Here is a 27,921-nt window from a genome sequence, read left to right as displayed (position 1 = left end):
TTTTGAAAGGTCTAGACAGAATGAACATGGAGAGGATATTTCAAATAGTGGGACAATCTAGGACTAGAGGGCATAGCCTCAGAATAGAAGTATGTCATTTTAGAACAGAGATGAGAAAAAAAATTGTTTAGCCAAAGGGTGGTGAATCTGTGGAATTTCCTGCTGTTGTGGCCAAGTCATTGAGTAATTTAAAAGTGGAAGTTTATACAGTTGCAAGAAAAGGTTTGTGAACCCATTGCAATTAACCGATTTTCTGCATTAATTGCTCATAAAATGTGGTCTGATCTTCACTTAAGTCATAATGATAGTCAACCATAGCCTGCCTAAACTAATGACACACAATCGTACTTTTCATGTCTTTATTAAAGACAGGTACAGGAGGAAGCTTGAGTGGAAACTCCAGCAGAACAACATGAGAGACGTCTGGAGTGGGATGAGGACCATCACTGGGTTCCGGCAAACTAGAAACAGAGGAGCTGAAGGCAGTGTGGACAGGGCTAACAAACTTAACCTGTTCTTTAACAGATTTGACATTGTGACCCCTGCCCATCCACCACGAGTCATCTGTTGTCCGCCCCCAACCAACACATATTCCACTCTCCCCTCCTATCCCTCCTCACAGTCCCCCACCCTGCTCTCATGACTATACCCCTTCCCCACACGAAACCACCACAGTGGGCTTCACAGCTGAACAGGTGAGAAGACAGCTGAAATGTCTCAACCCAAGCAAAGCTGCAGGACCGGATAGTGTCAGTACCAGGGTGCTCAAAGCCTGTGCCCCTCAGCTATGTGGAGTACTTCACCATGTCTTCAACCTGAGTCTGAGGCTCCGGAGGGTTCCTGTGCTGTGGAAGACGTCCTGCCTCGTCCCTGTGCCAAAGACACCACGCCCTAGCGGCCTCAATGACTACATACCGGTGGCATTGACTCCCACATCATGAAGACCCTGGAGAGACTTGTTCTGGAGCTGCTCCAGCCTATGGTCAGGTCACACTTAGATCCCCTCCAGTTCGCCTACCAGCCCCGACTAGGAGTTGAGGATGCCATCGTCTACCTGCTGAACTGTGTCTACGTCCACCTGGACAAGCCAGCGAGCACTGTGAGGGTCATGTTTTTTGACTTCTCCAGTGCGTTCAACACCATCCACCCTGCTCTGCTGGGGGAGAAGCTGACAGCGATGCAGGTGGATGCTTTCCTGGTATCATGGATTCTTGATTACCTGACTGGCAGACCACAGTACGTGTGCTTGCAACACTGTGTGTCAGACAGAGTGATCAGCAGCACTGGGGCTCCACAGGGGACTGTCTTGTCTCCCTTTCTCTTCACCATTTACACCTCGGACTTCAATTACTGCACAGAGTCTTGTCATCTTCAGAAGTTTTCTGATGACTCTGCCATAGTTGGATGCATCAGCAAGGGAGATGAGGTTGAGTACAGGGCTACGGTAGAAAACTTTGTCACATGATGTGAGCAGAATTATCTGCAGCTTAATGTGAAAAAGACTAAGGAGCTGGTTGTAGACCTGAGGAGAGCTAAGGTACTGGTGACCTGTTTCCATCCAGGGAGTCAGTGTGGACATGGTGGAGGATTACAAATACCTGGGGATACGAACTGACAATAAACTGGACTAGTCAAGGAACACTGAGGCTGTCAGAGCTGTCTCTATTTCCTGAGGAGACTGAGGTCCTTTAACATCTGCCGGATGATGCTGAGGATGTTCTACGAGTCTGTGGTGGCCAGTGTGATCATGTTTGCTGTTGTGTGCTGGGGCAGCAGGCTGAGGGTAGCAGACACCAACAGAATCAACAAACTCATTCGTAAGGCCAGTGATGTTGCGGGGCTGGAACTGGACTCTCTGACGGTGGTGTCTGAAAAGAGGATGCTGTCCAAGTTGCATGCCATCTTGGACAATGTCTCCCATCCACTACATAATGTACTGGTTGGGCACAGGAGTACATTCAGCCAGAGAGTCATTCCATCGAGATGCAGCACAGAGCATCATAGGAAGTAATTCCTGCCTGTGGCCATCAAACTTTACAACTCCTCCCTTGGAGGGTCAGACACCCTGAGCCAATAGGCTGGTCCTGGACTTATTTCCTGGCATAATTTACATATTACTATTTAACTATTTATGGTTTTATTACTATTTAATTATTTATAGTACAACTATAACGAAAACCAATTTCCCCCGGGATCAATAAAGTATGACTATGACTATTGAACACATTGTTTAATCATTCAGTCCCAGGCTGGAAAAAATGTGAACTCTTGTATTTAATAACTGGTAGAACCTCCTTTTGCAGCAGTAACCTCCACCAAATATTTCCTGTAGCTGCTGAACAGACTTGCACTACAGCGAGGAGAAATTTTAGACCATTTCTCCATACAAAACTCTATCAGTTCATCAATCTTTCTGGGATACCATGCAAGAACAGCCTTCTTCAGGCCATGCCACAGCATCTCAAACGGGTTAAGGTCTGGACTCTGACTTGGCCATTCCAAAACAGATTTTTTTTTTTCTTTTTAAACCATTCTGTTGTTGTATTTCAGATCATGGTCTTGTTGCATCATCCAACTTCTATTAAACTCCAGGTGACAGACTGCTATCTTGACATTTTCCTGTAAAATGTCTTGATAAAAAATTTTGAGTTTATTGTTCCCTCCACGATTGCAAGCTGTCCAGGCCTTGAGGCAGCAAAGCAGCCTTAAACTATGATCTCCTTCCACCATGCTTCACTGTCGAGATGAGGTTCTGGTGTTGGTGTGCAATGCCCTTTTCCCTCCAAACATAGAGGTGTGCACTCCTGCCAAAAAATTCAACTTAGTCTCATCTGTCAACAGAACACCGTCCCAGAAGTGTTGTGGAACATCCAGGTGGTCTTTTGCAAAATTGAGGCATGCAGCAATGTTCTTTTTGGAGAGCGGTTGTTGAAAACGGTTCTTTTTCAGTGTTTTTCTTATAGTGGAATCATGAACTAAGGAGGTGCCCTCCACCTTCAAAGAAAGGGGCTTCCCTTCCTTCACCATTAACACTGCCCTCAACCATATCTCTTCCATTTTGCACACGTCTGCCCTCACCCCATCCTCTCACCATCCCACCAGGGATAGAGTTCCCCTTGTCCTCACGTACCACCCCACCAGCCTCCATGTTTAGCAAATAATTCTCCCCAACTTTCAGCATCTCCAACGGGATCCCATCACCAAGCACATCTCCCCCCCCCCCACCAATTTCTGTTTTCCACAGCGATCACCCCCTATGGACTCCCTTGTCTATTCATCCTACCCCACTGTACTTATCCTTGCAAGCAGAACAAGTGTTATACCAGCCCTACACCACCTCCCTCACTACCATCCAGGGCCCCAAAAAGTTCTTCCAGGTGAGGCAACACTTCACTTATGACTCTGTTGGGGTCATCTACTATATCGGCAGCTCCCGGTGTGGCCTCCTGTATATCAGTGAGACCCAACGTTGATTGGGAGACTGCTTCACTGAGCACCTATGCTCCATCCGCCAGCTAAAGCGAGATCTCCCAAAGGCCACCCATCTTAATTCCACTTCCCATTCTGACATGCCAGTCCATGGCCTCCTCTAATGTTGTGATGGGGCCACAGTCAGGTTTGAGCAGCAACACCTTATATTCTCCGGGTACCCTCCAACCTGATGGCATGAGCATCGATTTCTCGAACTTACTGTAATGCCCCCCCACCCCCCCCGCCATAGCCTTCTGTCCTCTCCTGTCAGATCCCCCTTCTCCAGCCCTGTATCTCTTTCACCAATCAACTTCCCAGCTCGTTACTTCACCCCTTTCTCTCCAACCCCTTCCGGTTTCACCCATCACCTTGTGGTTCTTCCCCCCTATCTTCTTGCTCTGATTCCTCATCTTTTTTTCCCTCCAGTCCTAGCCCAGAATGTCAACTGTACTCTTTTCCATAGATGCTGCTTGGCCTGCTGAGTTCCTCCAGCATTTTCTTACATGAACAGAGACTTCCAACAAGTTCTAGAGATTTGTGCAGATCTTTTGCTGTTACCTTTGGGTTCTTTATCACCTCCTTATGCACTGTGCTCTTGGGTTTGATCTTTCTATGACGCCCACTCCTAGGGAGAGTAGCAACAGGACTGAATTTCTTCCATTTGTAGGCATTTTCTCTTTATCGTGGACTGATGAACACTCAGATCTTTAGAAATGCTTTTGTAGTCTTTTCTAGCTTCATGCATATCTCTGCAATTCTTCTTCAAAGATTCTTTGAAAGTTGTTTTGATCAAGGCATGGTGCACATAAACAGATCTTTCTCAAGAAGAGCAGGCTCGGTCAGTAACCTGATTTTGGGTGCTTTTTTTTTTTTAAAAAATAGGGCATGGCTTCTCTACAACCCACACCTCCAATCTTATCTCATTGATTGGAACATCTGACTCCAAATAGCTTTTGTAGAAGGCATTACCCCAGAGGTTCACATACTTTTTTGAACCTAGACTATAATTATTTAAGTAGTGTACTCAATATTGATGAGAAGTAGTACAGTTGTTTGTGTGTTATTAGTTTAGGCAGATTGTGGTTGTCTATGATTGTGACTTAGATGAAGATCTGACCACATTTTATGAGAAAGTAATGCAGAAAACCAGGTAATTGCAAAGGGTTCACAAACTTTTTCTTGCAACTGTAGTTTCTTGATTAGTCAGGTCATCGAAGGTGCAGCAACATTCAGTACTCTCCATATGAACAATATTCTGATGTTCTATTTTCCTATACAAGTACTTAACCTCAATCCCCCACAAATATATGTACCATCTAATAAATTTTTCAAAAGCATATCCTGTTTAATTCCATTTGCTTGCTTTCCTGCCTATTTTTGTATTGTTAGCAAATTTGGCTACATAACCTTCAAAATGATTGAAGCCCAGAATTAATTGCTATGGCAGCCCACCAACCAAAACAGGGTATCCGTTATTCTGATATTCCATTTCTGCTGTTCAGGAAAGTAAAATCTCAACAGTACTTGCAGCACAGATTATTTTGAAACAATGAAAAATCCATTATTTACCACTAGGTGGTACACTGCACTTGAATTTCAAAATGCAGAAATCACTATCCCATAAATACCAAGACTTCTAACACAGAGGGATAGCATTGTATATTAGGAATACAGAACCACAAAGTTGAGATACAGACCAATTATAGTTAACAAAAGACTTGAGGGATTGATTGCCAAGGATGAATAAATACTACTAAGAAAACTAAATTTGTGTTATTTTGCAAATAAGCGAATTTTCTACCTCCAATCAAGTAACAAATTCTCATATACTTTGGATTCTTCACAGATTAAGCCGCGTTCCTTTTCATATCACTTTGTTGTTGACAGTAGTAAAATGAATTTAGACTCACCAAATAGTCATACAATTTCTTTCTCTTAAGATCAAGATCACCCACATCTGAAAAATTTGGTGATTGGGAAAAATCATCCTATAAAATAGAAGAAAATTCAAGATAAAATTTTGTTCACAAATATACAGTGCCTAAAAAAAGTATTCCCCCCTCCCCCGGAAGTTTTCATGTTTTATTGTTTTACAACATTGAATCACAGTGGATTTAATTTGACCTTTTTTGACACTGATCAACAGAAAATCTCTTGTGTCAAAGTGAAAACAGATCTCTACAAAGTGATCTAAATTAATTACAAATATAATGCACAAAATAATTGATTGGATAAGTATTCAATCCTTTAGTATGTCACACCAAATCATCACTGGTGCAACCAATTGGTTCTAGGAGTCACATAATTAGTTAAATGGAGATCACCTGTGTGCAGTCAAGGTGTTTCAATTGATTACAGTAAAAATACACCTATACACACAAAAATACACTAATACCAGCAGTAAGGTCCAAATGCTGGTAAGTGAGTATCCTGGCAAAAACTACACCATGATGATAAAAGAACACTCCAACCAACCCCGGAAAAAGGTTATTGAAAAGCACAAGTCAGGAGATGGATACGAGAAAATTACCAAGTCACTGAATACCCCTTGGAGTACAGTTAAGTCAATCATCAAAAAATGGAAAGAATATGGCACAGCTGTAAATCTGCCCAGAGCAGACCGTCCTCAAAAACTGAGTGACCGTGCAAGAAGGGGACTAGTGAAGAAGCCGATTAGTGAAGAAGCCACCAAGACAACTCTGGAAGAGTTACAACCTTTTTTTTTTTAAAAAAGAAACAAATTGATATTTTATACAATTTTTTATCATGGTGGACTGGCTATCTGGCCTGTAATCAACGAACAACAGTGCCAAATTGAACTGAACTGAAGTGAACATTTCTAAACCGTCTCAATAACTTTGTGGACTGATGTTTATATTCTATGTTTTCCACTCAAGTTTTTGCTGTTAGTGCAATTTGTTCTTATTTTTGTGCGTTAGGTGTTTGATCTTTTCTTTAAACAGGTACCATGGTGTTTCCTTGTTTCATAGCTGTCTGTGGGAAGATGAATATTAGGGTTGTATACTGCATAATACTTTGATAATAAATGTACTTTGAATCTTTTGTCCATGGCAGTTATTTCAAAGCTAAAAAATGTACAAAAAAAAAGACACCTTGATATAGTTTGTAGATTCTTACAATAAGAAAATGTTCTAGTTCCAAACATAAAATCTTTTTCAAAATCAGAAATTTCCAGCATTTTAGGTTACAATAGCTAATGTAGAACACTATGTTCAATGTAACAGCTTAATGCCATAGCTTCCCAAGATTAAACTTGTTCAAAGGTTTCAACGATAATAGTCTAATTACAAAAAAAATGTATAAAGCCATGGTGTGTATTTACATTAACTTGATAAAAGATGTAGTAGAATGAAACAAGAAATTACAGAAAGAATCAAGTAACACAAGCATCATTAAAGCAATCAGAGAAGTGTAAAACAGATCATAGCAAGCTGAAAGATATATTTCTAAAAAAAATGCAATGCATGCCCAATAGGATTGGAGAGCAGCAGAAACAAATTGTCACATGTTCACTGAAGGCCTCGATCAGACTGATTAGAATGCTAACAATATTTCTGAGTACAGTATATATACAGAGCAGGAAAGAAGAGGAAGGATGAATTGTAACAGTAATCAAAGATAATGTTAAAGAAAAGAACAACGTGCATCAAGGGCAAATTCCATTGGTTTAAGATAAACAGCAAAGATGGTAACCAAGGGGAAAACCAGGGGCAGGAAACACAAGCCCTGAACTGTCAATACTTCCAGATCATTGAACAACTGAACACAAATTCATTTGTGCAATGTTAACAAGTTATTTCATGAAAAATACAGTAGAAAATCTATAATCAGGTTTCAGAAAATTGTAAAGACAATAGAGCAAGAATGGTGAGATATTTTGTGGTCGCAACATTAACCCTTGCATAACTCCAGTAGTCACAGCAGCCATCCTGAAAAGGACCGCTTCATCCCTACTCTATGACTTCTGCCAGCTAGTCGTAATCACTTCACAGTTTTAGTAATCACCGATTGACCGGAAAGATGACACATTTCATTGTACGTTTCAATGTACATGTGACAAATAAAGCTGATCTTTTTAAATCTAATTTCTATTCATGCTGATACCTTGCCTTTAGAGTGATTTACTCAAATAGAACCACAGAACATTACAGCACAGAAACAGGCCTCTTGGCCCTTCTTGGCTGTGCCGAACCATTTTTCTGCCTAGTCCCACTGACATGTACCTGGACCATATCCCTCCATATACCTCTCATCCATGTACCTGTCCAAATTTTTCTTAAATGTTAAAAGTGAGCCCGCATTTACCACTTCATCTAGCAGCTCATTCCACACTCCCACTACTCTCTGTGTGAAGAAGCCCCCCCCCCACCAATGTTCCCTTTAAACTTTTCCTCCTTCACCCTTAACCCATGTCCTCTGGTTTTTTTCTCCCCTAGCCTCAGTGGAAAAAGCCTGCTTGCATTCACTCTATCTATATCCATCATAATTTTATATACCTCTATCAAATCTCCCCTCATTCTTCTACGCTCCAGGGAATAAAGTCCTAACCTATTCAACCTTTCTCTGTAACTCAGTTTCTCAAGTCCCGGCAACATCCTTGTAAACCTTCTCTGCACTCTTTCAACCTTATTAATATCCTCCCTGTAATTTGGTGACCAAAACTGAACACAATACTCCAAATTCAGCTTCACCCATGCCTTATACAACCTCACCATAACATTTCAACTCTTATACTCAATACTTTGATTTATAAAGGCCAATGTACCAAAAGCTCTCTTTACGACCCTATCTACCTGTGACACCACTTTTAGGGAATTTTGTATCTGTATTCCCAGACCCCTCTGTTCTACTGCACTCTTCAGTGCCCTAACATTTACCTTGTATGTTCTACCTTGGTTTGTCCTTCCAAACTGCAATACCTCAGACTTGTCTGTATTAAACTCCATCTGCCATTTTTCAGCCCATTTTTCCAGCTGGTCCAAATCCCTCTGCAAGCTTTGAAATCCTTCCTCGCTGTTCACTACACCTCCAATCTTTGTATCATCAGCAAATTTGCTGATCCAATTTACCACATTATCATCCAGATCATTGATAATGGATGACAAATAACAATGGACCCAGCCCTGATCCCTGTGGCACACCACTAGTCACAGGCCTCCGCTCAGAGAAGCAATCCTCCACTACCAATCTCTGGCTTCTTCCATTGAGCCAATGTCTAATCCAATTTACTACCTCTCCATGTATACCTAGCAACTGAATCTTCCTAATCAACCTCCCATGCAGAACCTTGTCAAAGGCCTTACTGAAGTCCATGTAGACAATATCCACTGCCTTCCCTTCATCCACTTTCCTGGTAACCTCCTCGAAAAACTCCAATAGATTGGTTAAACGTGACCTACCACACACAAAGCCATGTTGACTCTCCCTAGTAAGTCCCTGTCTATCCAAATACTTGTAGATCCTATCTCGCAGTACTCCTTCCAATAATTTACCTACTACCAACGTCAAACTTACCGGCCTATAATTTCCCGGATTACTTTTAGATCCTTTCTTAAACAAGGGAACAACATGAGCTATCCTCCAATCCTCCAGCACCTCACCCATAGATACTGACATTTTAAATACATCTGCCAGGGCCCCTGCAATTTCAACACTAGTCTCCTTCAAGGTCCGAGGGAATACCCTGTCAGGTCCTGGAGATTTAGCTACTCTGATTTGCCTCAAGATAACAAGCACCTCCTCCTCTTCAATCTGTATAGGTTCCATGACCTCACTACTTGTTTGCCTTATTTCCACTGACTCCATGCCAGTTTCCTTAGTAAATACAGACACAAAAAACCCATTTAAGATCTCCCCCATTTCTTTCGGTTCCATACATAGCCGACCACTCTTATCTTCAAGAGGACCAATTTTATCCCTTACTATCCTTTTGCTCTTAATATACCTGTAGAAGCTCTTTGGATTATCCTTCACCTTGACTGCCAAAGTAACCTCATGTCTTCTTTTAGACCTCCTGATTTCTTTCTTGTATTTTTTTGCACTTTTCATACTCCTCAAGCACCTTATTTGCTCCCTGTTTCCTATACATGTCATACATCTCTCTCTTCTTTATCAGAGTTCCAATATCCCTTGAGAACCAAGGTTCCTTATTCACTTTGCCTTTAATCCTGATGGGAACATACAAACTCTGCACTCTCAACCAGCTACTCGCTTCCTGCAACGTCAGGGTGACTACCTCCCTGTAACTTTGATCAATTATATCCTTGGCTTCCCATACAAGCCGAAGGTCATCTGGTTGCTGCTCCAGATCCTTAACATGGTCTTGAAGGAGCTGCAGCTGGATGCACTTCACGCAGATGTAGTTCCCCGGGAGACTCTGGGTCTTCCAGTTCAAGAATGAGTTAGCACCTTTCCAATTAAGAACAAAAACTAGCAGGTTAATAATCAATCAGATGGGGTGTTTGGAATAAACAATCACAGAGGTCTGAAAATTTGTGACTTGCAATAGATGCTATCAGGGAATAGATAGTTAAGCATAAGAGGGAGAAGTGAATAGAGGATTAAGCTGATTTGTTAGGCAAGGATGAAAGGAAGCTAAGGCAAAACATCAAGGCTGGTAATAGACCAAATGGGCCAAATAACCTACTTCAAACCTAGGTATTTTAAGCAGGGGATGATTCTTCTTGGGAGAAAAAAAAGGTTAAAAGGGAGCCAAGAGTTTTTCCAAAGAATAGAAACTGCTTTCACTGTAGCAGCATCAGTAAGCAGAGAGCATCAGATTCAAGATAAACTATATACAAAATAAACAAGGCGTAATTTTGAAAACATATTGCACTGCACATGGCTGTGTTGCAGAATACATTCACTGAACATGTAATGCATGCAGATTCAACAGTAACTGCCAGAAAAGAACTGGATATTTACAGAAAAAATAATTGCAGGAATAAGCATAAGGACAACAGGCAATATTCTGTGATGAATAAACAAGGTTAAATAATTCACAGAAGTTCTGAAAAAGCAACAACTATTTGATCCACTTATACTGTGATATACCTTCTGCTCCATCCAGTAGTCTGGTTTCCTGTAACACAAAAAAAAGGTTTTGAGCATCCTTCATATTACATTGATTTGAACATAAAACAATATATTAAATTTGAAAATCATTTTGATGCATAAATGGATGTAAAAGCAGCTGAACTTTGATGATATAACTATATGAAAATTGTTCATGTAACACACACTGAATGTTGATTGCATATTAAACGTGCCATTTTCTAAAAGCAACACATTGCTTTTCTTCTGAACAATTTGTGTTGAACTAAATTCATTCAACTTACCATCAGCACTTCCTTAACAGTACTTGCCTGAAATAATGCCCAGTCCATTCAACTTTACTAGTCACATATCAGCTGAAGATGTTAATCAAATTGAGAACATGAACTATGGTAAAGGTTACAAATACCAGATTTTGAATATTTGTTTACAGCTCGTACATATGACGAGCAGTAGGGAGACCAGCCAGATGGGTTTGCCAGCTCCTGCGTGCATTAATTAAACATGTGCTCTAATTTACAAGGTTTCTAGTTTCATGGGTAGGGAGAACAAGGATTTAGACTACACTTAAAGAGGGTCCTAATGGAGTACCTGATATGGCTCTGAAAACCTGTGCCAACCAACTAGCAGGAGTATTCAAGGACACTTTCAACCTCTTACTGCTACGGGCAGAAGTTCCCACTTGCTTTAAAAAGACAACAATTATACCAGTGCCTAAGAAGAATAATGTGGGCTGCCTTAACGACTATCGCCCGGTAGCACTCACATCAACAGTGACGAAATGGTTTGAGAGGTTGGTTATGACTAGACTGAACTCCTGCCTCAGCAAGGACCTGGACCCATTGCAATTTGCCTATCACCACAATAGGTCAACGGCAGACGCAATCTCCATGGCTCTTCACACGGCTTTAGACCACCTATGTCAGGATGCTGTTCATTGATTATAGCTCAGCATTTAATACCATTATTCCCACATTCCTGATTGAGAAGTTGCAGAACCTGGGCCTCTGTACCTTCCTCTGTAGTTGGATCCTCGACTTCCTAACCGGTAGACAACAGTCGGTGCGGATTGGTGATAACATATCCTCTTCGCTGATGATCAACACTGGTGCACCTCAGGGTGTGTGCTTAGCCCACCGCTCTACTCTATGTATACACATGACTGTGTGGCTCGGCATACCTCAAATACCGTCTACAAATTTGCTGACGATACAACCATTGTTGGTAGAATCTCAGGTGGTGACAAGAAGGCATACAGGAGTGAGATATGCCAACTCGTGGAATGGTGCCGCAGCAACAACCTGGCACTCAACATCAGTAAGACGAAAGAGCCGATTGTGGACTTCAGGAAGGGTAAGACGAAGGAACAGATAGCAATCCTCATAGAGGGATCAGAAGTGGAGAGAATGAGCAGCTTCAAGTTCCTGGGTGTCAAGATCTCTGAGGATCTAACCTGGTCCCAACATACTGATGTAGTCATAAAGAAGACAACACAGCAGCTACACTTTGTTAGGAGTTTGAAACAATTTGGCATGTCAACCAATACACTCAAAAACTTCTATAGTTGTACCATGGAGAGCATTCTGACAGGCTGCATCACTGTCTGGTATGGAGGGGCTACTGCACAGGACCGAAAGAAGCTGCAGAAGGTTGTAAATCTAGTCAGCTCCATCTTGGGTACTAGCTTACAAACTAACCCAGGACATCTTTAGGGAGCGGTATCTCAGAAAGGCAGCGTCCATTATTAAGGACCTCCAGCACCCAGGGCATGCCCTTTTCTCACTGTTACCATCAGGTAGGAGGTACAGAAGCCTGAAGGCACACAGTCAGTGATTCAGGAACAGCTTCTTCCCCCATGCCATCCGATTCCTAAATGGACTTTGAAGGTTTGGACACTACCTCACTTCTTTTAATATACTGTATTTCTGTTTTTGCACATTTTTTTTATAATCTATTCAATATACACAACTGATTTACTTGTTTATTTATTATGTTTTTATTTATTTTTTTCTCTCTCTGCTAGATTATGTATTGCATTGAACTGCTGTTACTAAGTTAACAAATTTCACATTACATGCTGGTGATAATAAACCTGATTCTGATTTAGCAGAATTCTGATTCTGGTTAAGGCTGTGGGGAGTTTGGGAGGCACGGTCAGAGTAGTCTAATTAAATAAGTACAGTGCATTTTATAAACGATACTGCAGTGAATGAATGTTTAGGGTGGCAGAGGAGGTACCGGTCAAATGAGCCACTCTGTTCCCTGCGATGCAAGCTTCTTGAACGTTGATGGGCTGCATTCATTCATTAAGTGCAACACATTGCAACACACCCCCGATACATGCCTTGAAGATAATAGAAAAAAAACTGGGGTGTCAGGAGTGAGTCACTTGCTGTAAGGTACCCGGCCTGTGACTTGCCTCTACAGCAACACTATTTACATGGCTAATTGAGTTTCTAACCCATTGCTTGTAGGATCACTTTGCTCTGTCTTCTGCATGCTATTTAACATTAGAGGTATTCCCATGTTATTAGCATCACCCAGTTCTTCCACTGGTAATCCTCTAATCCTCAATGAACCAGAGTTGATTTGCATTTATAATAGTGAAAGGTATGCTAGATCATGAAATTACAAATTTCTACTGTTGTTGGTGTCCCAAAATACATCATGGATCCCAGTTTGAGCTGTCAGATCTGTTCCCAGTTCAGTCCATTTTGCGTGATTCAGTGTGAAGAGGGGAATCCATCTCCACAAGAGCTATGTGGTTGGTGGTCATGTCTGCCAGCGTTATCATGGCAAATGTATTTGCTACAAACAGTCAGGCAAGAATTAAATCAAGTAGCTTTAAATGCTAGTGCTGGCTTACTCACTGCCTGCCACAGACCTGATCTGGTAGCTACACAGATTTAAGAACAGCTTTATCCTCCCCTCACTGCCATTAGATCTCTAAACAAACAATTAACACTATCTCATATTTTTGCTCCCTTTTTTGCACTACTTACTTTATATATTATAAATAAATCTGTTGTATTTTGTATATATTACACTGTACTGCTGCCACAAAACAACACATTTCAAACTTGCATGACAGCACCAGTTTTGAAAATGGTAGTGCTACTAACCAACTTCTAGCAATGGACAAGTCTTCAGTTCAGACTGCCTTTGGATATACAGTTCAACAGAAGAATACCAGCTAGAGGAGGACAGCTTCCTTGTTTATGTTTGGACATGCATCAAGAAACTACATGGATCTAGATGACATTGAGGAATTCTAGGGTACTCCATTCACCTCTGTACCACAGCACTGCCCCCCCCCCCCCAAAGGATCCATCCTGCTATGGGAACAGGACACACCCAAGTCTGGTACAATATCAGGTTTGACTCTTCAAGGACAATCATATCAAGACAAAAATCCTAATTAGGACACCAGTGCTTCACCAGATGTTTGTGGGGAAGACTTTGCAAGCTTAACTTGGCTGAGAGCTACTTTGTCACATCCAAGTTTAATACCTAGGTCAACAACTGGTGGCTATTCCACTTCTATTCACCCTCTTTTTCAATTAAGTTATGTTGAAGAAGCTTCCAGAAAGCATGGTAAGATTTTTTTTTAATATTTTGTAAGCAAGAATATACAAACCGATCTGTAATTAGGAAATGTACTGCCTGCACTTCTTAAAATACCTCACTCCTAAGCACAAATCAGCAAATCAAAGTCTGATGATTTCAGAATAGAGCTGTTTAAAAGCCTCATTAATACAGGTGTCCCCCGCTTTTTGAACATTCGCTTTACGAAACCTCACTGTTACGAAAGACCTACATTAGTACCCTGTTTTTGCTTTCAGAAAGTGTTTTCATTGTTACGAAGAAAGGCAGCACGCGATAAAAAATCAGCGCTCGAAAAAATCAGTTCACGATAAAAGACAGTGCAATCCGCAATCCCCTCTGATCTGCGCCGACATTTATGTGCTGGGCAGCACCTAATTAATTAGCATGTTTATTTCGACTTTTTTCTTAACGATGTGCTGTGTGCCTCCTGGCTACCCCTGCGTGCTTCGCGGCAATGTATCCGGTCAGCGGCCCGGAGGGTGGGGGCCACTGCATCACCCAGCCTGCGACGACTCAGTCTAACACACCATCATCAGTGTGCTCGATGTCTTCCCAATTCCCGTAAGTGATACTACACTGTACATACATTATTTCTACTTTATATAGGCTGTGTATTTTAACGTGTTATTTGGTAGACTTGGCAGCTTCACAGTTTAAAGGTTACTGGAGAGCGGGTTTATGCCAACAGTGCTTGTGTGAGATTTTCTGCCGACAGCGCTTGCGTGAGATTTTCGCTACGGAGATCTGTGCAGGCAATGGTTGTAGAGAAGTATTTCTACTTTATGTAGGTTGTGTATTTATCATATCATTCCTGCTTTTACTATATGTTACTGTTATTTTAGGTTTTATGTGTTATTTGGCATGATTTGGTAGGTTATTTTTGGGTCTGCGAACGCTCACAAAATTTTCCCATATAAATAAATGGTAATTGCTTCTTCGCTTTACGGCATTCCGGCTTACGAACCGTTTCATAGGAACGCTTTACCTTCGGATGGCAGGGGAAACCTGTATACCAATATGTCTTAATTTGTAAAGAAACCTCAGATAAACCCTCCTATAACAATTGCAACACTTAACCATTAATATTTAATGATTTCTAATTCAACTCCCTTTGTTTTAAATACAAATCTAATCTTGGAATTTATTTTCCATTAAAACCAGGCTCATGAACCCCAATCATTCCTCATAAATTCCTGAGACATAGTACAGTGTTCACTTTCTGACACTTTCACAACAGTGCAAGAATATTTTTCTAGTATTACAATCCAATAATTGACAGAAGCTAATTAAATTTAATCAGTACCAAATAACATTCATTCAAGATTGAACACTCATACAATTCCTTTGTATAACCTGTGTCCATTTTGTGCCTGTGATATTTACAAAGGTCTCAAAATGCAAGAACTATATTTTTTTAAAAAATCAGGAGGGAGAAAAGATCACTTGCCTGCGCCACAGTAGTGTAGCGGTTAGCATGACGCTATTACAGCTCAGGATATTCCGGAGTTCAGAGTTCAATTCCGACACCGCCCTGTAAGGAGCCTCAATACGTCCTTCCAGTGGCATGCGTGGAGTTTCCTCTCACAGTCCACATATATATGGGACAGGTTAATTAGTCATTGTAAATTGTCCTCTGATTAGTTTAGGGTTAATCAGAGTTGTGGGATGGCATGGCTGGAAGGGCCTACCCCGTGCTGTATTGCTTAATGAAAATAAATACTCTGCTGGGTATGACCCTAGCTGACCTTCCACATCAAAACTACTTCTTTTGATTCTCTTAATATTCAGAAATCCATTGATCATTGCTCTGATAAATAAAACAATGACTACATATCCACAGACCACCGGGCACAGAATTCCAAAATTCACCGTACACGGCATGAAGAAATTTCTCCTCAGCACAATCTTAAGAGGCCTACTTCTTATAATAAGACTGCTCAGCCAGGGAAAACAGCCTCCTTGGACCCAATCTGTCAGCCTTTAAGGATTTTCTAAATTTTATGACTTTTAAAGTCATAATCTGATAATTTGATTTCTGTAATGTGTAAATGACAGATTGACTGATTTCAGTTTATGTTCAGTTTTTACAAATTGCTTTAAAGCGCATGACAATGAAATAACATAATATGCAAGAATTGCACTGTACTAAAACAAGTTCATATCTTTTAATAAATTAAACTTGAATAACAGAAACTTACCTAGCTTGTTCTCTTGCAATATATTCATCTTCATATTTTCGATCATCTCTCCTGTAGTCTGTGCCTCTTCCATCTTCTAAATATCGAAGGTGCTCATCTTTTCTTGTATTTGAGTATCTGTCCGAACCCCTGAAATCATTTCCAGATTCCTGTTGGTAAATTTTATTCCAGTCTGTATACATAGGCGATTCTTGCTTATGATCGCCATATAGTCCTCTTTGCTCATCTACTTGCTGGTCAGAATATTGATTATAACTTCGTGCTGGTTCTACATATTCTTCTTTGTTGTCTCTATGAAAGTCCGTATATCCACTTGAAGTATTTTCTCTGTATTGCATTCTGTTATCTGTAAACCTATCAGTAGCTTCAACATTTTCTCCATAAAAGTCTTTATCATCTCTCCTCCAATCAAAAAACTTATCCGAGGTTCTGAAATCTGCTTCATACTGCCCATGATCTCTCGGAGTTGAAAGCATCATCTCTTTTCTCATAGACAGCTCTCTTTGGTTTCTTATACCTTCTATCAACTCTTGTTCCATCCTAGATGGATTTCTTTCCCATTCTTGCCGCCAACCTTCGCCATAAAAATAAACAAATAGTTAAAAGATTTTCCAATAAAATTGAAAATTTATTTACTACATTTATTATGTTTAAATAAATAAATTGCATTGTTATATAATCACAAAGTTTACTTAAAAAAAAATCACTAAGAGCCCATGGTATTACAGGAATAATACCAGCATGGACAGAAGATTATCTGATTTTCAGAAGGCAAAAAGCAGGAATAGGGGGGAGTTCTTTTCTGGTTGGCTGCTGATGAGCTGTAGTATTCCGCAGGGGGTCAGTATTGGGTCCGCTACTTTTTACGTTATACATTACTAATTTGGATGATGGAAATTGATAATATCATGGCTAAATTTACGAACAATTCAAAGAGGAAGCAAGGAATGCGAGGACTTGGATAGATTAGTATAATGGCTAAAGAAGTAGTAGATAAAAAAAGCATGAAGCATTTTATAAAAAGTGAATTGAATTCAGAAATCAGAGGTGACTTGGGAGTTCTAGTGCAGGATTCCCTAAAGGTTAACTTGAACGTTATGTTGGTACTAAGGAAAGCAAATGTAAGCAACACACATAAAAGTTGCTGCTGCGTTCACCAGCAACTTTTATATGTGTTGCTTGAAATTCCAGCATCTGCAGATTTCCTCGTGTTTACGTTTTTAAAAGCAAGTGTAAGTTTACATACATCTCCAGAGGACTGAAACATAAAAACAAAGATGTAATGCTACTGGTTTAGACATTTGGAGTATTGTAAGCAGTTTTGGGCCCCATATCTAAGAATGGATGTGCTGGCATTGGAGAGGGTCCAGACAAAGTTTACAAGAATGAAAGAGTTAACATACTAGGAGCATTTGATGGCTCTGGGCTTGTACTTGCTGGAGTTTAGAAGAATGAGGATCTCACTGAAACCTACTGAATACCGAAAGGCCTAAATAGAGGGAGCATGGGAGAGTTTGAGAGTAGAGGGCACAGACTCAGAATAGGAGCAGAGAAGGAATTTCTTTAGCCAGAGGGTGGTGAATCTGTAGAATTCATGGCTACAGACGGCTGTGGAGGCTAAGTCATTGGGTATATTTAAAGCAAAGGTTGATAGGTTCTTGACTAGCAAAGGTTTTAAAAGTTACAGGAAAAAGGCAGGAGAATGGGACTGAGAGGGAAATGCAAGCCACCCATGTTGAATGACAGAACACTTGATGGGTTGAATGACCTAATTATGGTCACCTACCTGCAGGAAAGATATCAATATGTTTGAAAGAGTGCAGAAGAAATCTATGTTGATACCTTTGGGACTTGAGAATGAGAGAAAATCTTAGAGAGCAGGAGTTCCCAACATTTTTTATGCCACGGACCAATACCATCAAGCAATGTGTCCATGGACCCCGGATTGTTAAAGAGGGGTGTAAATTATGAGGGGATAGGGATGCTAAATAAGCACGTTAGCATTTCCTCCTCAGCTTGGGTGAGATGAGAATTACAGGTTATACAGCACTGTGCAGTAGTTGTAGGTATATATATATATATATAAAAAGAGAGAGAGAGAGAGAGCAAGCACAAAGGTGCCTACAACTTTTGTATTGTACTGTAGTAATTTTATGTACTGTACTGCTGCAAAAAAAAACAAATTGCATGACATATGTGAATGACAATAACCCTGATTTTGAGATGGGTCTCTATTATGGATTGAGAGTGGGAAGGGGGGAGGGAGAGGGGAATTGTGGTTGGGATTTGAATTTGATTTGACTTTATTTCTTACATCCTTCATATACATGAGGAGTAAAAATCTTTATGTTACGTCTCCGTCTAAGTGTGCAATCATAGTAATTAGTAATAATTTATAATGTATAGAACAGTCAATGTAATATAGAGTACACTCAAATCAGCATGAGTTAATCAGTCTGATGGCCCAGTGGAAGAAGCTGTCTCAGCACCTCTCGGTCCTGGCTTTTATGCTGCAGTACCACTTCTCAGATGGTAGCAGCTGGAACAGATTGTGGCTGGGGTGACTCGGATCCCCAATGATCTTACGGGCCCTTTTTATACACCTGTCCTTGTAAATGTCCTGAATCACTGGAACTTCACAACTACAAATGCGCTGGGCTGTCTGCACCACTCTCTGCAGAGTCCTGAGATTAAAGGAGGTACAGTTCCCATAGCAGGCAGTGATGCAGCCAGTGAGGATGCTCTCAATTGTGCCCCTGTAGAAAGTTTAGCATTGGGGACCCATACCAAACTTCTCCAAATGTCTGAGGTGAAAGAGGCGCTTTTTCCACCACACAGCTGGTGTGTGCAGACCACGTGCAGTGCTCGGTGATGTGGATGCCAAGGAACTTAAAGCTGTTTACCCTCTCGACCTCAGATCAATTGATGTCAATAGGGGCCAGCCCATCTCCACTCCGCCTGTAATCTACAACCAGCTCCATTGTTTTTGGGACATACAGGGAGAGGTTGTTTTCTTGACACCACTGTGTCAGAGAGATGACTTCTTCCCTGTAGGCCACTTCGTTATTTGTTGAGATAAGGCCAATCAATGTAGTGTCGTTGGCAAATTTAATTAGCGCATTAGAGCTGTGGGTAGCAACACAGTCATGGGTATACAGAGAGTAAAGGAGGGGATAGGGAGAGGGGGAGGTAGCCAGAAACACCAGAAAGTCATTTTCTAATGATCAATAAAACAATTGTTTGGAATCAAGTGACTTTGCCTGCTGTCTCAGGGCTGAGTGTGTTTGCACCCACACCACCAACTCCCCCCCCCCCCACCCCTAGCACTCCTTCTCTACCACTTGTCTCACACCCCTCCCAACATCCTTTGCTCTTGCCAGATTTACAAACTCTCTCTTCGCTCCATGTTGACAAACACACACACACCTCAAAGACTTTTGCACAGTATTGTAGGTTAAGGGTCAAAGGCGAAATATTTACAGGAAATCTGAGGGGGATCTACTTTAATAGAGATTGGTGCCAGTGTGGAATGAGCTGCCAGTGGAAAAGGTAGATGTGAGCTTAATTGCAACTTTTAAGAGAAGTTCAGATAGGTACAGTACTTGGATCAGAGAGGTATGGAGGGCTATGATGTAGATGCAAGTAAATGGGACTACATGGACTAGATGAGCAAAAGGATCTGTTTCTCAGCTTTAGTGCTCTAAATCTTTAATCAAACCTACATATTTAAATGGACTCTGATTAATCAAGATTTCACAAAATGTAGCAACTCAAGTTTCTACGGTCCTAACTTTGTAACTTATTGTCAATTAGATTTAAGTAAATATAAAAAGCAATATGATAATGCATACTTACTGTTGCTTGGAAGTTGAACTCTTCTAACCACACGAAGAATGTTGGGCGGATCTTGTCCTCTGACAACCTATAATTGTCAAATAACCATAAAAAGTATTTCAAATGCAGAAGGCAATACTAGTATGCAGTTAATTTGCAGCAGATTCTTGTGTTTCTTTGCACACCTATTATAGACGCAACAACAAAAAACAAAAAAAAAATCAGCTGACGGGATTCATTTACAAAAATATCACACCCTCTTCCCAGTTTTTCTTTTGCATCTCACAACATTCCAGTGAGCAGACAATGTGAATATGATACTGTAGCATAACAGAAAATACTGAAAATATTCAGCAGGTCAGATAACATTTGTGGCAAGAGTCAATATTTCAGGTCCATGAACCTCTGCTGGGTTCTGTCATCATGAATCTGAGTGGTTTCAGTGCAAGAGAGAGGGTGCGAAGGGTTCAGCAGCAGCAGAGCGAGGTGAACCTATTCAACACCAAAAACAAAATAACGAATGAATGCTGAAATAAAGAATGGGTTTGGTGGATGAAGTTTACTTTTGTTCTCCCTGAATTATAGCGTTTGCTTTAAACATAGAGCCATGAGTTTAAAAAAAAGCTAATCAGAACAAGCAGAATTATAAACAACATTTTAAGTCCTTTATTTTGGTTAAGTATGCCAAGTTAATCAATAAAGGCCAATAATACAAAGATATGCAAAAGTGTGGCTGAGAAGAGGATATATAGAGAAGTTTCAATGAGTTAGACATGTCAGGCAAAAGAAATGGAACGAGGTCATCAACTTTGGTAGAAATTATGAAAGAGCTGTTTGTTATGTCTCCCCACTCGCCATGAAATGGAGGCACCCCTTTCTCTCTTGTGTGTGTGTGTGTGCGTGCCCGCGCGCGCGGAGGGTGGGTGGGGAAGGGGGGTGAGGGGGGGCGGGGCGAGAGGGGGGGACTGGATTAGGATAGAACACAGTACAAGCACTTCATCCTATGTTGTGCTGACCTTTTACCATACTCTTTAGACCAATGAAACCCAGCCCTCCTACACAACCCTCCATTTTTCTATCATCAAACCTCCTTGTCATAACTGCCAACTTAGCAACTCGATTTTGTGAATCTTCTTTGCTTTTCCACAAGAGCAATCTACCCTTTCTTAGGTAAGGGAATCAAAGCCGTACACAATATTCCAGGCATAGGCTCACTGAAGCCTTACGAAATTGCAGCAGGACCTAACATAATGGTGAAAAGACAAACAAAATACGGGAGTAAAGATTCAAAAAAAAAAAGGGGGAGGGAAACAATTTAAATCATTTTACCAAATTTTGCAAATCTGGACAGAAAGCAACAACTTGAGGATAGGCTGAGTAGTATGTTACAACTGACAGTTTTGAACCCAATGGTCTTATACACATCAGTTTCCCATGAGTCCTTGAAAGATCAACCCTCTTTCTCTTTCCACAGCTGTGTATTCCAACATTTTTTATTTCATTTAAGCATTCCAACATCCATAGTATTTTACTTTTGGATTAAAGTATGTTGTTCCGTGCTACAATTTCTTGTAAATAGTGTGGTTCAGCCACTCATTACTACTAACTGAAATATTCTCATTTCCATGTAAGAATAGCAAAAAGAAAAGCACAAAGTAGCAGAAGAGAGTAAAGTAAACTTTCATTTGTTTCTCTTGATCATACAACAGTTTTTACATTTGGTGTTTAGGAAGTATAACAGATGAATAATAATATAAGATAGGTAATTCCTTAAAGTAGATGAAAAAAAATAGGTAGCCACAGGGAAATTCAAACAAATATATTAGACTTATTGGAGAAATTAGCATCCATGATATCCAACATAGATCCACAAACCACTGAAAACTAATTTTGCATGTATTTCCATTAAAAAAAATAAAAGAAATTTGGAAAAGTCATGCCCATTCTCTGCAGTTTGAAGTATCTTCTTGATTTGCAATACAAGCTTACAAGCATCACAACCAACCTCACAGCAGACCTTCTGGCTTCAAATGTGGTGATCTGAAACTGAAGGCACTACCCACATTTACTTCTAAAGAGAATAATCAGTGTTAAGTGTACAAATTCACAACTTCATTGCAATTTAATGACTTTAGTGTATGAGGAAAAAAGAATTAGTATTATCTTTAAATGGGTATACAAGAAACCAATATTATAACTAAATTATAGACTAAACTAATTCAAATAGGAATTAAATTGAATGATTTTGAACTAAAACGATCCAGAAATAGAAACTAATAGCGATTAGAAACAAACAATTCTTTTACAAATAATGCAGTCAATGTAAATGAAAGTAGGTCAAATTCAACATACTCCAAAAGCAATATTTAGAATATTTAAGGAAACACTACAAGTCCATTCACAACTGTAGGTCTATGTATTCTTAATTCACTTTTCACTCTTCATCTTTTGCATGAACAATTTCATTTTAACAATTAAAACTTAAGTAGCTCAAATACACTTAACTAAACATCAGCTGTAAAAGGAAGTAGTCATTTTCATTGAACCATTTTATGGTAACTTACTTGTATGCACCTCCTTCCTTCCAATTTCTCAATAATAGCAGCTCTTTCTTTAATGATATCAGACAGCTCCTCTTCTTTTAGTTCAGTCCTATCCCATTTCATCATGTCCGGATATTCTTTTGCCTTAGATTTTTAAAAAAGTGTAAAATTTATTACACCAATAATAACTATCTAGTCTTACTTTTAATGTGCTGTAATGATGCTAAACATACTTTACAAAACAGATTGGAACATTTTGCTATCATGGACATTACTAACATAAAATATTTGCTGCACAGATGGATAAAAGGAATAATGGTCCAAATCCATACACCATGGCCATTATCTGCCATTAAGTCTCAGAGAGAGTAAGGAGTTTGGTGATGGAATTCCAAGGCCTTCCTCTTAGAACACCCCTGGCACTGCTATAAGACGAATTTAAGGGCTAAACTTGTATTAATTTGTGCCCAAAATAAAAGATGATACCTCTGCCATTTGGAGGCATTTAAAGGCAATTTGTTGATGTGAATGATCAAAAAGCTAAAGTTAAAATAAAAAATAAAGTTTGATTTAAATTCATAATATCTTGTACAAATGATTGAAATATTAAACTAATGTAAAATAGCAAAAACCATTCCCAAAAGCACATGCCAATGAACCCTGTCCAAAGAATGGTCTCTAGCCCTAATGCTATGGAATCCACCCCCCCGCCCGACTCCCCCAGACCAGGCTATAGCAAGAGCAGTAACAGATGCAGCAACATCTTTCATTCATTGAGTCTTGATTTAAAGCAATTTTGCAGAACACCAAGGCTTACTTCAGCCTAAATGGCCAAACACCAGAAACTCTAACAGACAGATTAATTGGCTCACTGGATGAAAAAGAGCAGACTGTTTACAAAATTCTGGAAGATTCAGTAATACCACGGATTTCATGGAGAGCATAACTTTTCTGTCACAAATCAAGTTCTCAAAAATCAGACTGGACAATCATCAAGTAAAATATGGACCTCATGAATGAAGATCCAAATACAACAGCAACCTTGGATAACCATGTTTGCTTTTTCTTCCCAGCAAATTTCACTGCAAGGGAACTTATAAACTTAAAAGTTTTCTAATAAATACTCCAGTAGAGATCATTTACTACAAATGGGGGTAGAGAACGATAAATCAGAACCTTCCTTGTACTTCGGAGATTTCAATGACTGTCTGCAGGCAATTCAATAAGGGGCATTCCTCCTCCAAATATGCATATGTATTATATACACTTTCAACTTGGACCAGCATCTGAACAATTAAGCATCTTAATCACTTTTAAACAATTATAGATTGACGACATGAAAAGGCACAAATAAACATAACAAATATCTTCACAGATAGATGCTGTCATGCATTTAGTGTTAAGCAGTACCTTTTGGATAAAAACTCAAAAGTCCTTAAACATGGTGAAATAATAAAGGCTTGTTTCGCTTTGGTAAAGGAACCAATACCTCGTATTGAAAGAGTACCTTTCATACCTACAAGTGTTTCAATACAATTTAAAAATAAATAAGAGAAACTATATAATGAGCAAATAGCAGCTGATCAGCATATCATCAAGATGACATGAACTTAAAAATAATCCACTAACTTATTCTAATATCAACGTTAAAAATACAGAAATTTTACAGTTTTTTTCCCCATGTACAATTAAACAAAATATTCTGCACACTATTTCATTAAAAAAAAATCAAAATCTGACAAAACAGCTTCCTATTCAAAACTGCTTTGAGCAATATCAACTCAAGCCCTACATCAACAGTGGCTTAACTCAGAAAAGAGCTTCTCTTACTGAATCAAGCTGATTAAATGTGTTGAAGTTACAGAGAACAGTGTGATCGTCCAACTGGACTTGAAGCCAAAACCCACTTGTTTATTTTTCGAATAGTCAAAGTAAATTCATTATCAAAGTACAACTTGTATATTTCACCATATACGAGATTCATTTTCATGTGGGCATATTCAGTAAATCCAAGGATCATAATAGAATCAATGAAAAGACCGCACCCAACAGGAAAGACAATTAGTGTGCAAAAGACAACAAACTGCAAATAAAAAAGGATATAAGAATAAAAAGATAAATAAATAAGCAATAAATTGAGAGCATGAGATGAAGAGTCCTTGAAAGTGAGTCCATAGGTTGTCAGAACAGTTCAAAGATGGGGAAAGCGAAGTTATCCCCTTTGGTTAAAGAGCCTGATGGTTGAGAGATAATAATAGTTCCTGAACAGTTGGTGTGAGTCCTGAGGCTCCTGTACCTTCTTCCAGATGGCAGCAGCAAGAAGAGACCATGACCTGGGCGGTGGACATCACTGATGATGGATGTTGCTTTCCTATGACAACACACCATGTAGATGTGCTCAATGGTAGGGAGGGCTTTACCCGTGATGAACTGGGGCATATTCACGCCTTTTTGTAGCATTTTCCATTCAAGGGCACTGAAGCCTCCATACCAGGCTGTGATGCAGCCAGGCAATATAATCTCCATTGCACATCTACAGAAGTTTGTCATAGCTTTAGATGTCATCTGAATCTTCGTAAATCTCGAAGGAAGCAGAGGGTTTACCGTGCTTTCTTCATAATTGCACTTATGTGCCCGGCCCAAGATAGGTCCTCTTAAATGATAACACCAAGGAATTTAAAGTTGCTGACCCTCTTCACCGCTGATCCCCCAATGAGGACTGCCTCAGGGGCCTCTGGTTTCCTCCCCCTGAAGTCAATAATCAGCTCCTTGGTTTTGCAGACATTGAGCAAGAGGTTGTTGTTGTTATTGCACCACTCAACCTGATTCGCAATCTCCCTCCTAAATGCTGATTTGTCACCACCTTTGATTCAGTCTACAGCAGTGGTGTTGTCAACAAACTTGAATATGGCATTGGAGTTGTGCCCACAGTCATATGTGTAAAGTGAGTAGAGCAGGGAGCTAAGCACACAGTCTTGTGGTGCACCTGTGCTGATGGAGATTGTGGAGAAGATGTTGTTGCCAATCTGAATTGACTGGAGATTGAAAGTGAGGAAGTCAGCGAGATTTAGAAGAGAAAATTTGTGGAGAGATTGCAGACTGTTGCAAGAAACACAAGGTTGTGATAGTAGATGAATTTAACTTTCCACTGAATGACTGGGACTCCCATTACTGTAAATGGGCTGGATGGGATAGCTTGTCAATTATGTTCAGGTAAGTTTCTTTACTTCATAGAAATCCCAGCTATAGAGTGTGCAATACTAGATCTCCTATTAGGGAATGAGACAGGGCAGATACAGAGGTTAGTGCAAGGAAACACCTTGCATCAGTCATCATAAAGCCATTAGCTATAATATAATTATGGAGGACAGATATGGTCTTTGAGATGAGATTCTAAATTGGAGTAAGGCCAATATTGATCTGGCAAGTGTGAAATGGGACAGGTTGTTTTCTGGCAAAGGAGTACTTGCTAAGTGCAAGGCCTTCAAAAGTGACATTTTGAGAGTACAGAGTTTGTATTGTAGGAACCACGCATCTGATTTCTATCCGCATTGTATTCTGTGTTTATGCAGTTATTATGTTTATTATGGTAACTAGCCATGTGAGTGGGGGCATGGTAAAAGCGAAGGGAATAAGTTACATATTTGTGCCTTGTTCTGAGATGTTTGGATCTGGGGACCGATGGATGCTATATCGCTTAGTTATGCTTAAACTTCATCGTTTCAAGATTGTATGTTTTGCTAGTTGCTAATAAAGGACCAAAAACTATTCTTTGACTTTTGGAATATCATTACTGGAGTGACTGGAGGGTGCGCCATAACAAAAATAACAACCCATACTAGGTCGCCAGCAGTGGCTGCTACATGCATGTTCCTGTCTGAATAAAAGGCAAGGATAAGAAGCCTATGGAACCTTAGTTTTCAAGAGAGATTGAGGCCCTGTTTACGAAGCAGAGGAAAGTACATAACAAATATTCACAAGGAAAAAATGAGGTATTTGAGGAGTATAAGAAATGCCAGAGAGCATTTAAGAAGGAAATCAGGAGGGCCTAAAGGCAGCATGAGGTTGCTCTAGCAGACAAGGTGAAAGAGAATCCCAAGGGCTTCTAAAGATATATTAAGAGCAAAAGGATAGCAAGAGACAACATTAGTCTCCTGGAAGATCAAAGTAGTTACAAATGCATGGAGCCAACAGAGATGAGGCAGATCTTAAATAGATTTTTTTGTATATTTACTCAGGATACAGACACAGGGTTTTTAAAAGTGAGGCAAAACAGCAGTGAGGTCATGGACCTATACAGATTACCCAGAAAGTGTTTGCTGTCTTGAGAAAAATTAGGGTGGATTAATTCCCAGGACCTGCCAAGATGTTTCCTCAGAACTTGTGGGAGGCTAGTGCAGGAGTCCAAGCAGAAATATTTAAAATGTTCTTAGCAACGGGTGAGGTCCCAGAGAATTAGAGGAAAGCTAATGTTATTCCTTTGTTTAACAAAGACTCTAACATACACTGAGAAACTATACGCCAGTGAACCTGATACCAATGGTGGCTAAGTTACTGGAAAGCATTCTAAGGGGCTGTATAAATACTTGGATAGACAGGGATTGATTAAAGCGCATCAACATGGCTTTGTGTGTGGTAGGTTGCGTCTAACCAATCCTAAGACTTTTTCGAGGAACATACCAGGAAAGTTGATGAAGGCAAGGCAGTAAATGTCTATAGGAGCACCAACAGAAATTTACTTATAGGTCCCAAAGTTACTTGAATGTCTGAACCTGGAATAAATTCTTAGCTGCAGGAGGTATGACCATCCTTTGACAGATTTGGAGCCTGTTTGTGAGGGGCTCTTTTCCTTCCTTCTCCCTTTTTAACTTCAAGAAACTGTAATAACATGTTAAATTTCCCTTCCATTACACCACAATGACTCCACCGATTATCAAGTGCCCTTTTTCAACTTCCTTAACATTAGCTCTTCTTTTTCCTTGCTTTTTTTTTTGTTGCTTTCCAATGTGCTGGAAACTTTCCAGAATCTAGACAAATTTGGAAATAATCAGAGAACTCACCACAATTTCTGCAGCCAGTACTATTTAGAATTCTAGTATGATTTGTGGATCTTTAACAGCATTAGTTTAGAAACATAGAAAACCTACAGCATAATATAGGTCCTTCGGCCCACAAAGTTGTGCTGTACATGTCTC

At 40.0% G+C, this 27,921-nt stretch overlaps 1 protein-coding gene across 4 annotated transcripts in view; it reads right to left on the bottom strand.

Moving 5' to 3' along the window:
* The window catches only part of LOC140195341 (uncharacterized), a 51,712-nt gene that overhangs the window by 14,233 nt on the left and 9,558 nt on the right, over nt 1–27,921 (bottom strand). For all 4 annotated transcript variants that reach the window (XM_072253493.1, XM_072253495.1, XM_072253496.1 and 1 more), the window contains exons 4-8: nt 22,748–22,870; nt 20,205–20,271; nt 16,350–16,923; nt 10,546–10,573; nt 5,382–5,459 (exon numbers count right to left, since the gene is read on the bottom strand). In XM_072253493.1, the coding sequence (XP_072109594.1) occupies nt 5,382–5,459; nt 10,546–10,573; nt 16,350–16,923; nt 20,205–20,271; nt 22,748–22,870 (870 nt within the window). The remainder of the gene's footprint in view (nt 1–5,381; nt 5,460–10,545; nt 10,574–16,349; nt 16,924–20,204; nt 20,272–22,747; nt 22,871–27,921) is intronic.

Source organism: Mobula birostris, chromosome 3, assembly GCF_030028105.1.
Source record: "Mobula birostris isolate sMobBir1 chromosome 3, sMobBir1.hap1, whole genome shotgun sequence".
Classification (NCBI taxonomy): domain Eukaryota; kingdom Metazoa; phylum Chordata; class Chondrichthyes; order Myliobatiformes; family Myliobatidae; genus Mobula; species Mobula birostris.
The sequence above is the reverse complement of the archived record's forward strand: the minus strand, read 5'-3'. Positions and strand labels throughout refer to the sequence as shown.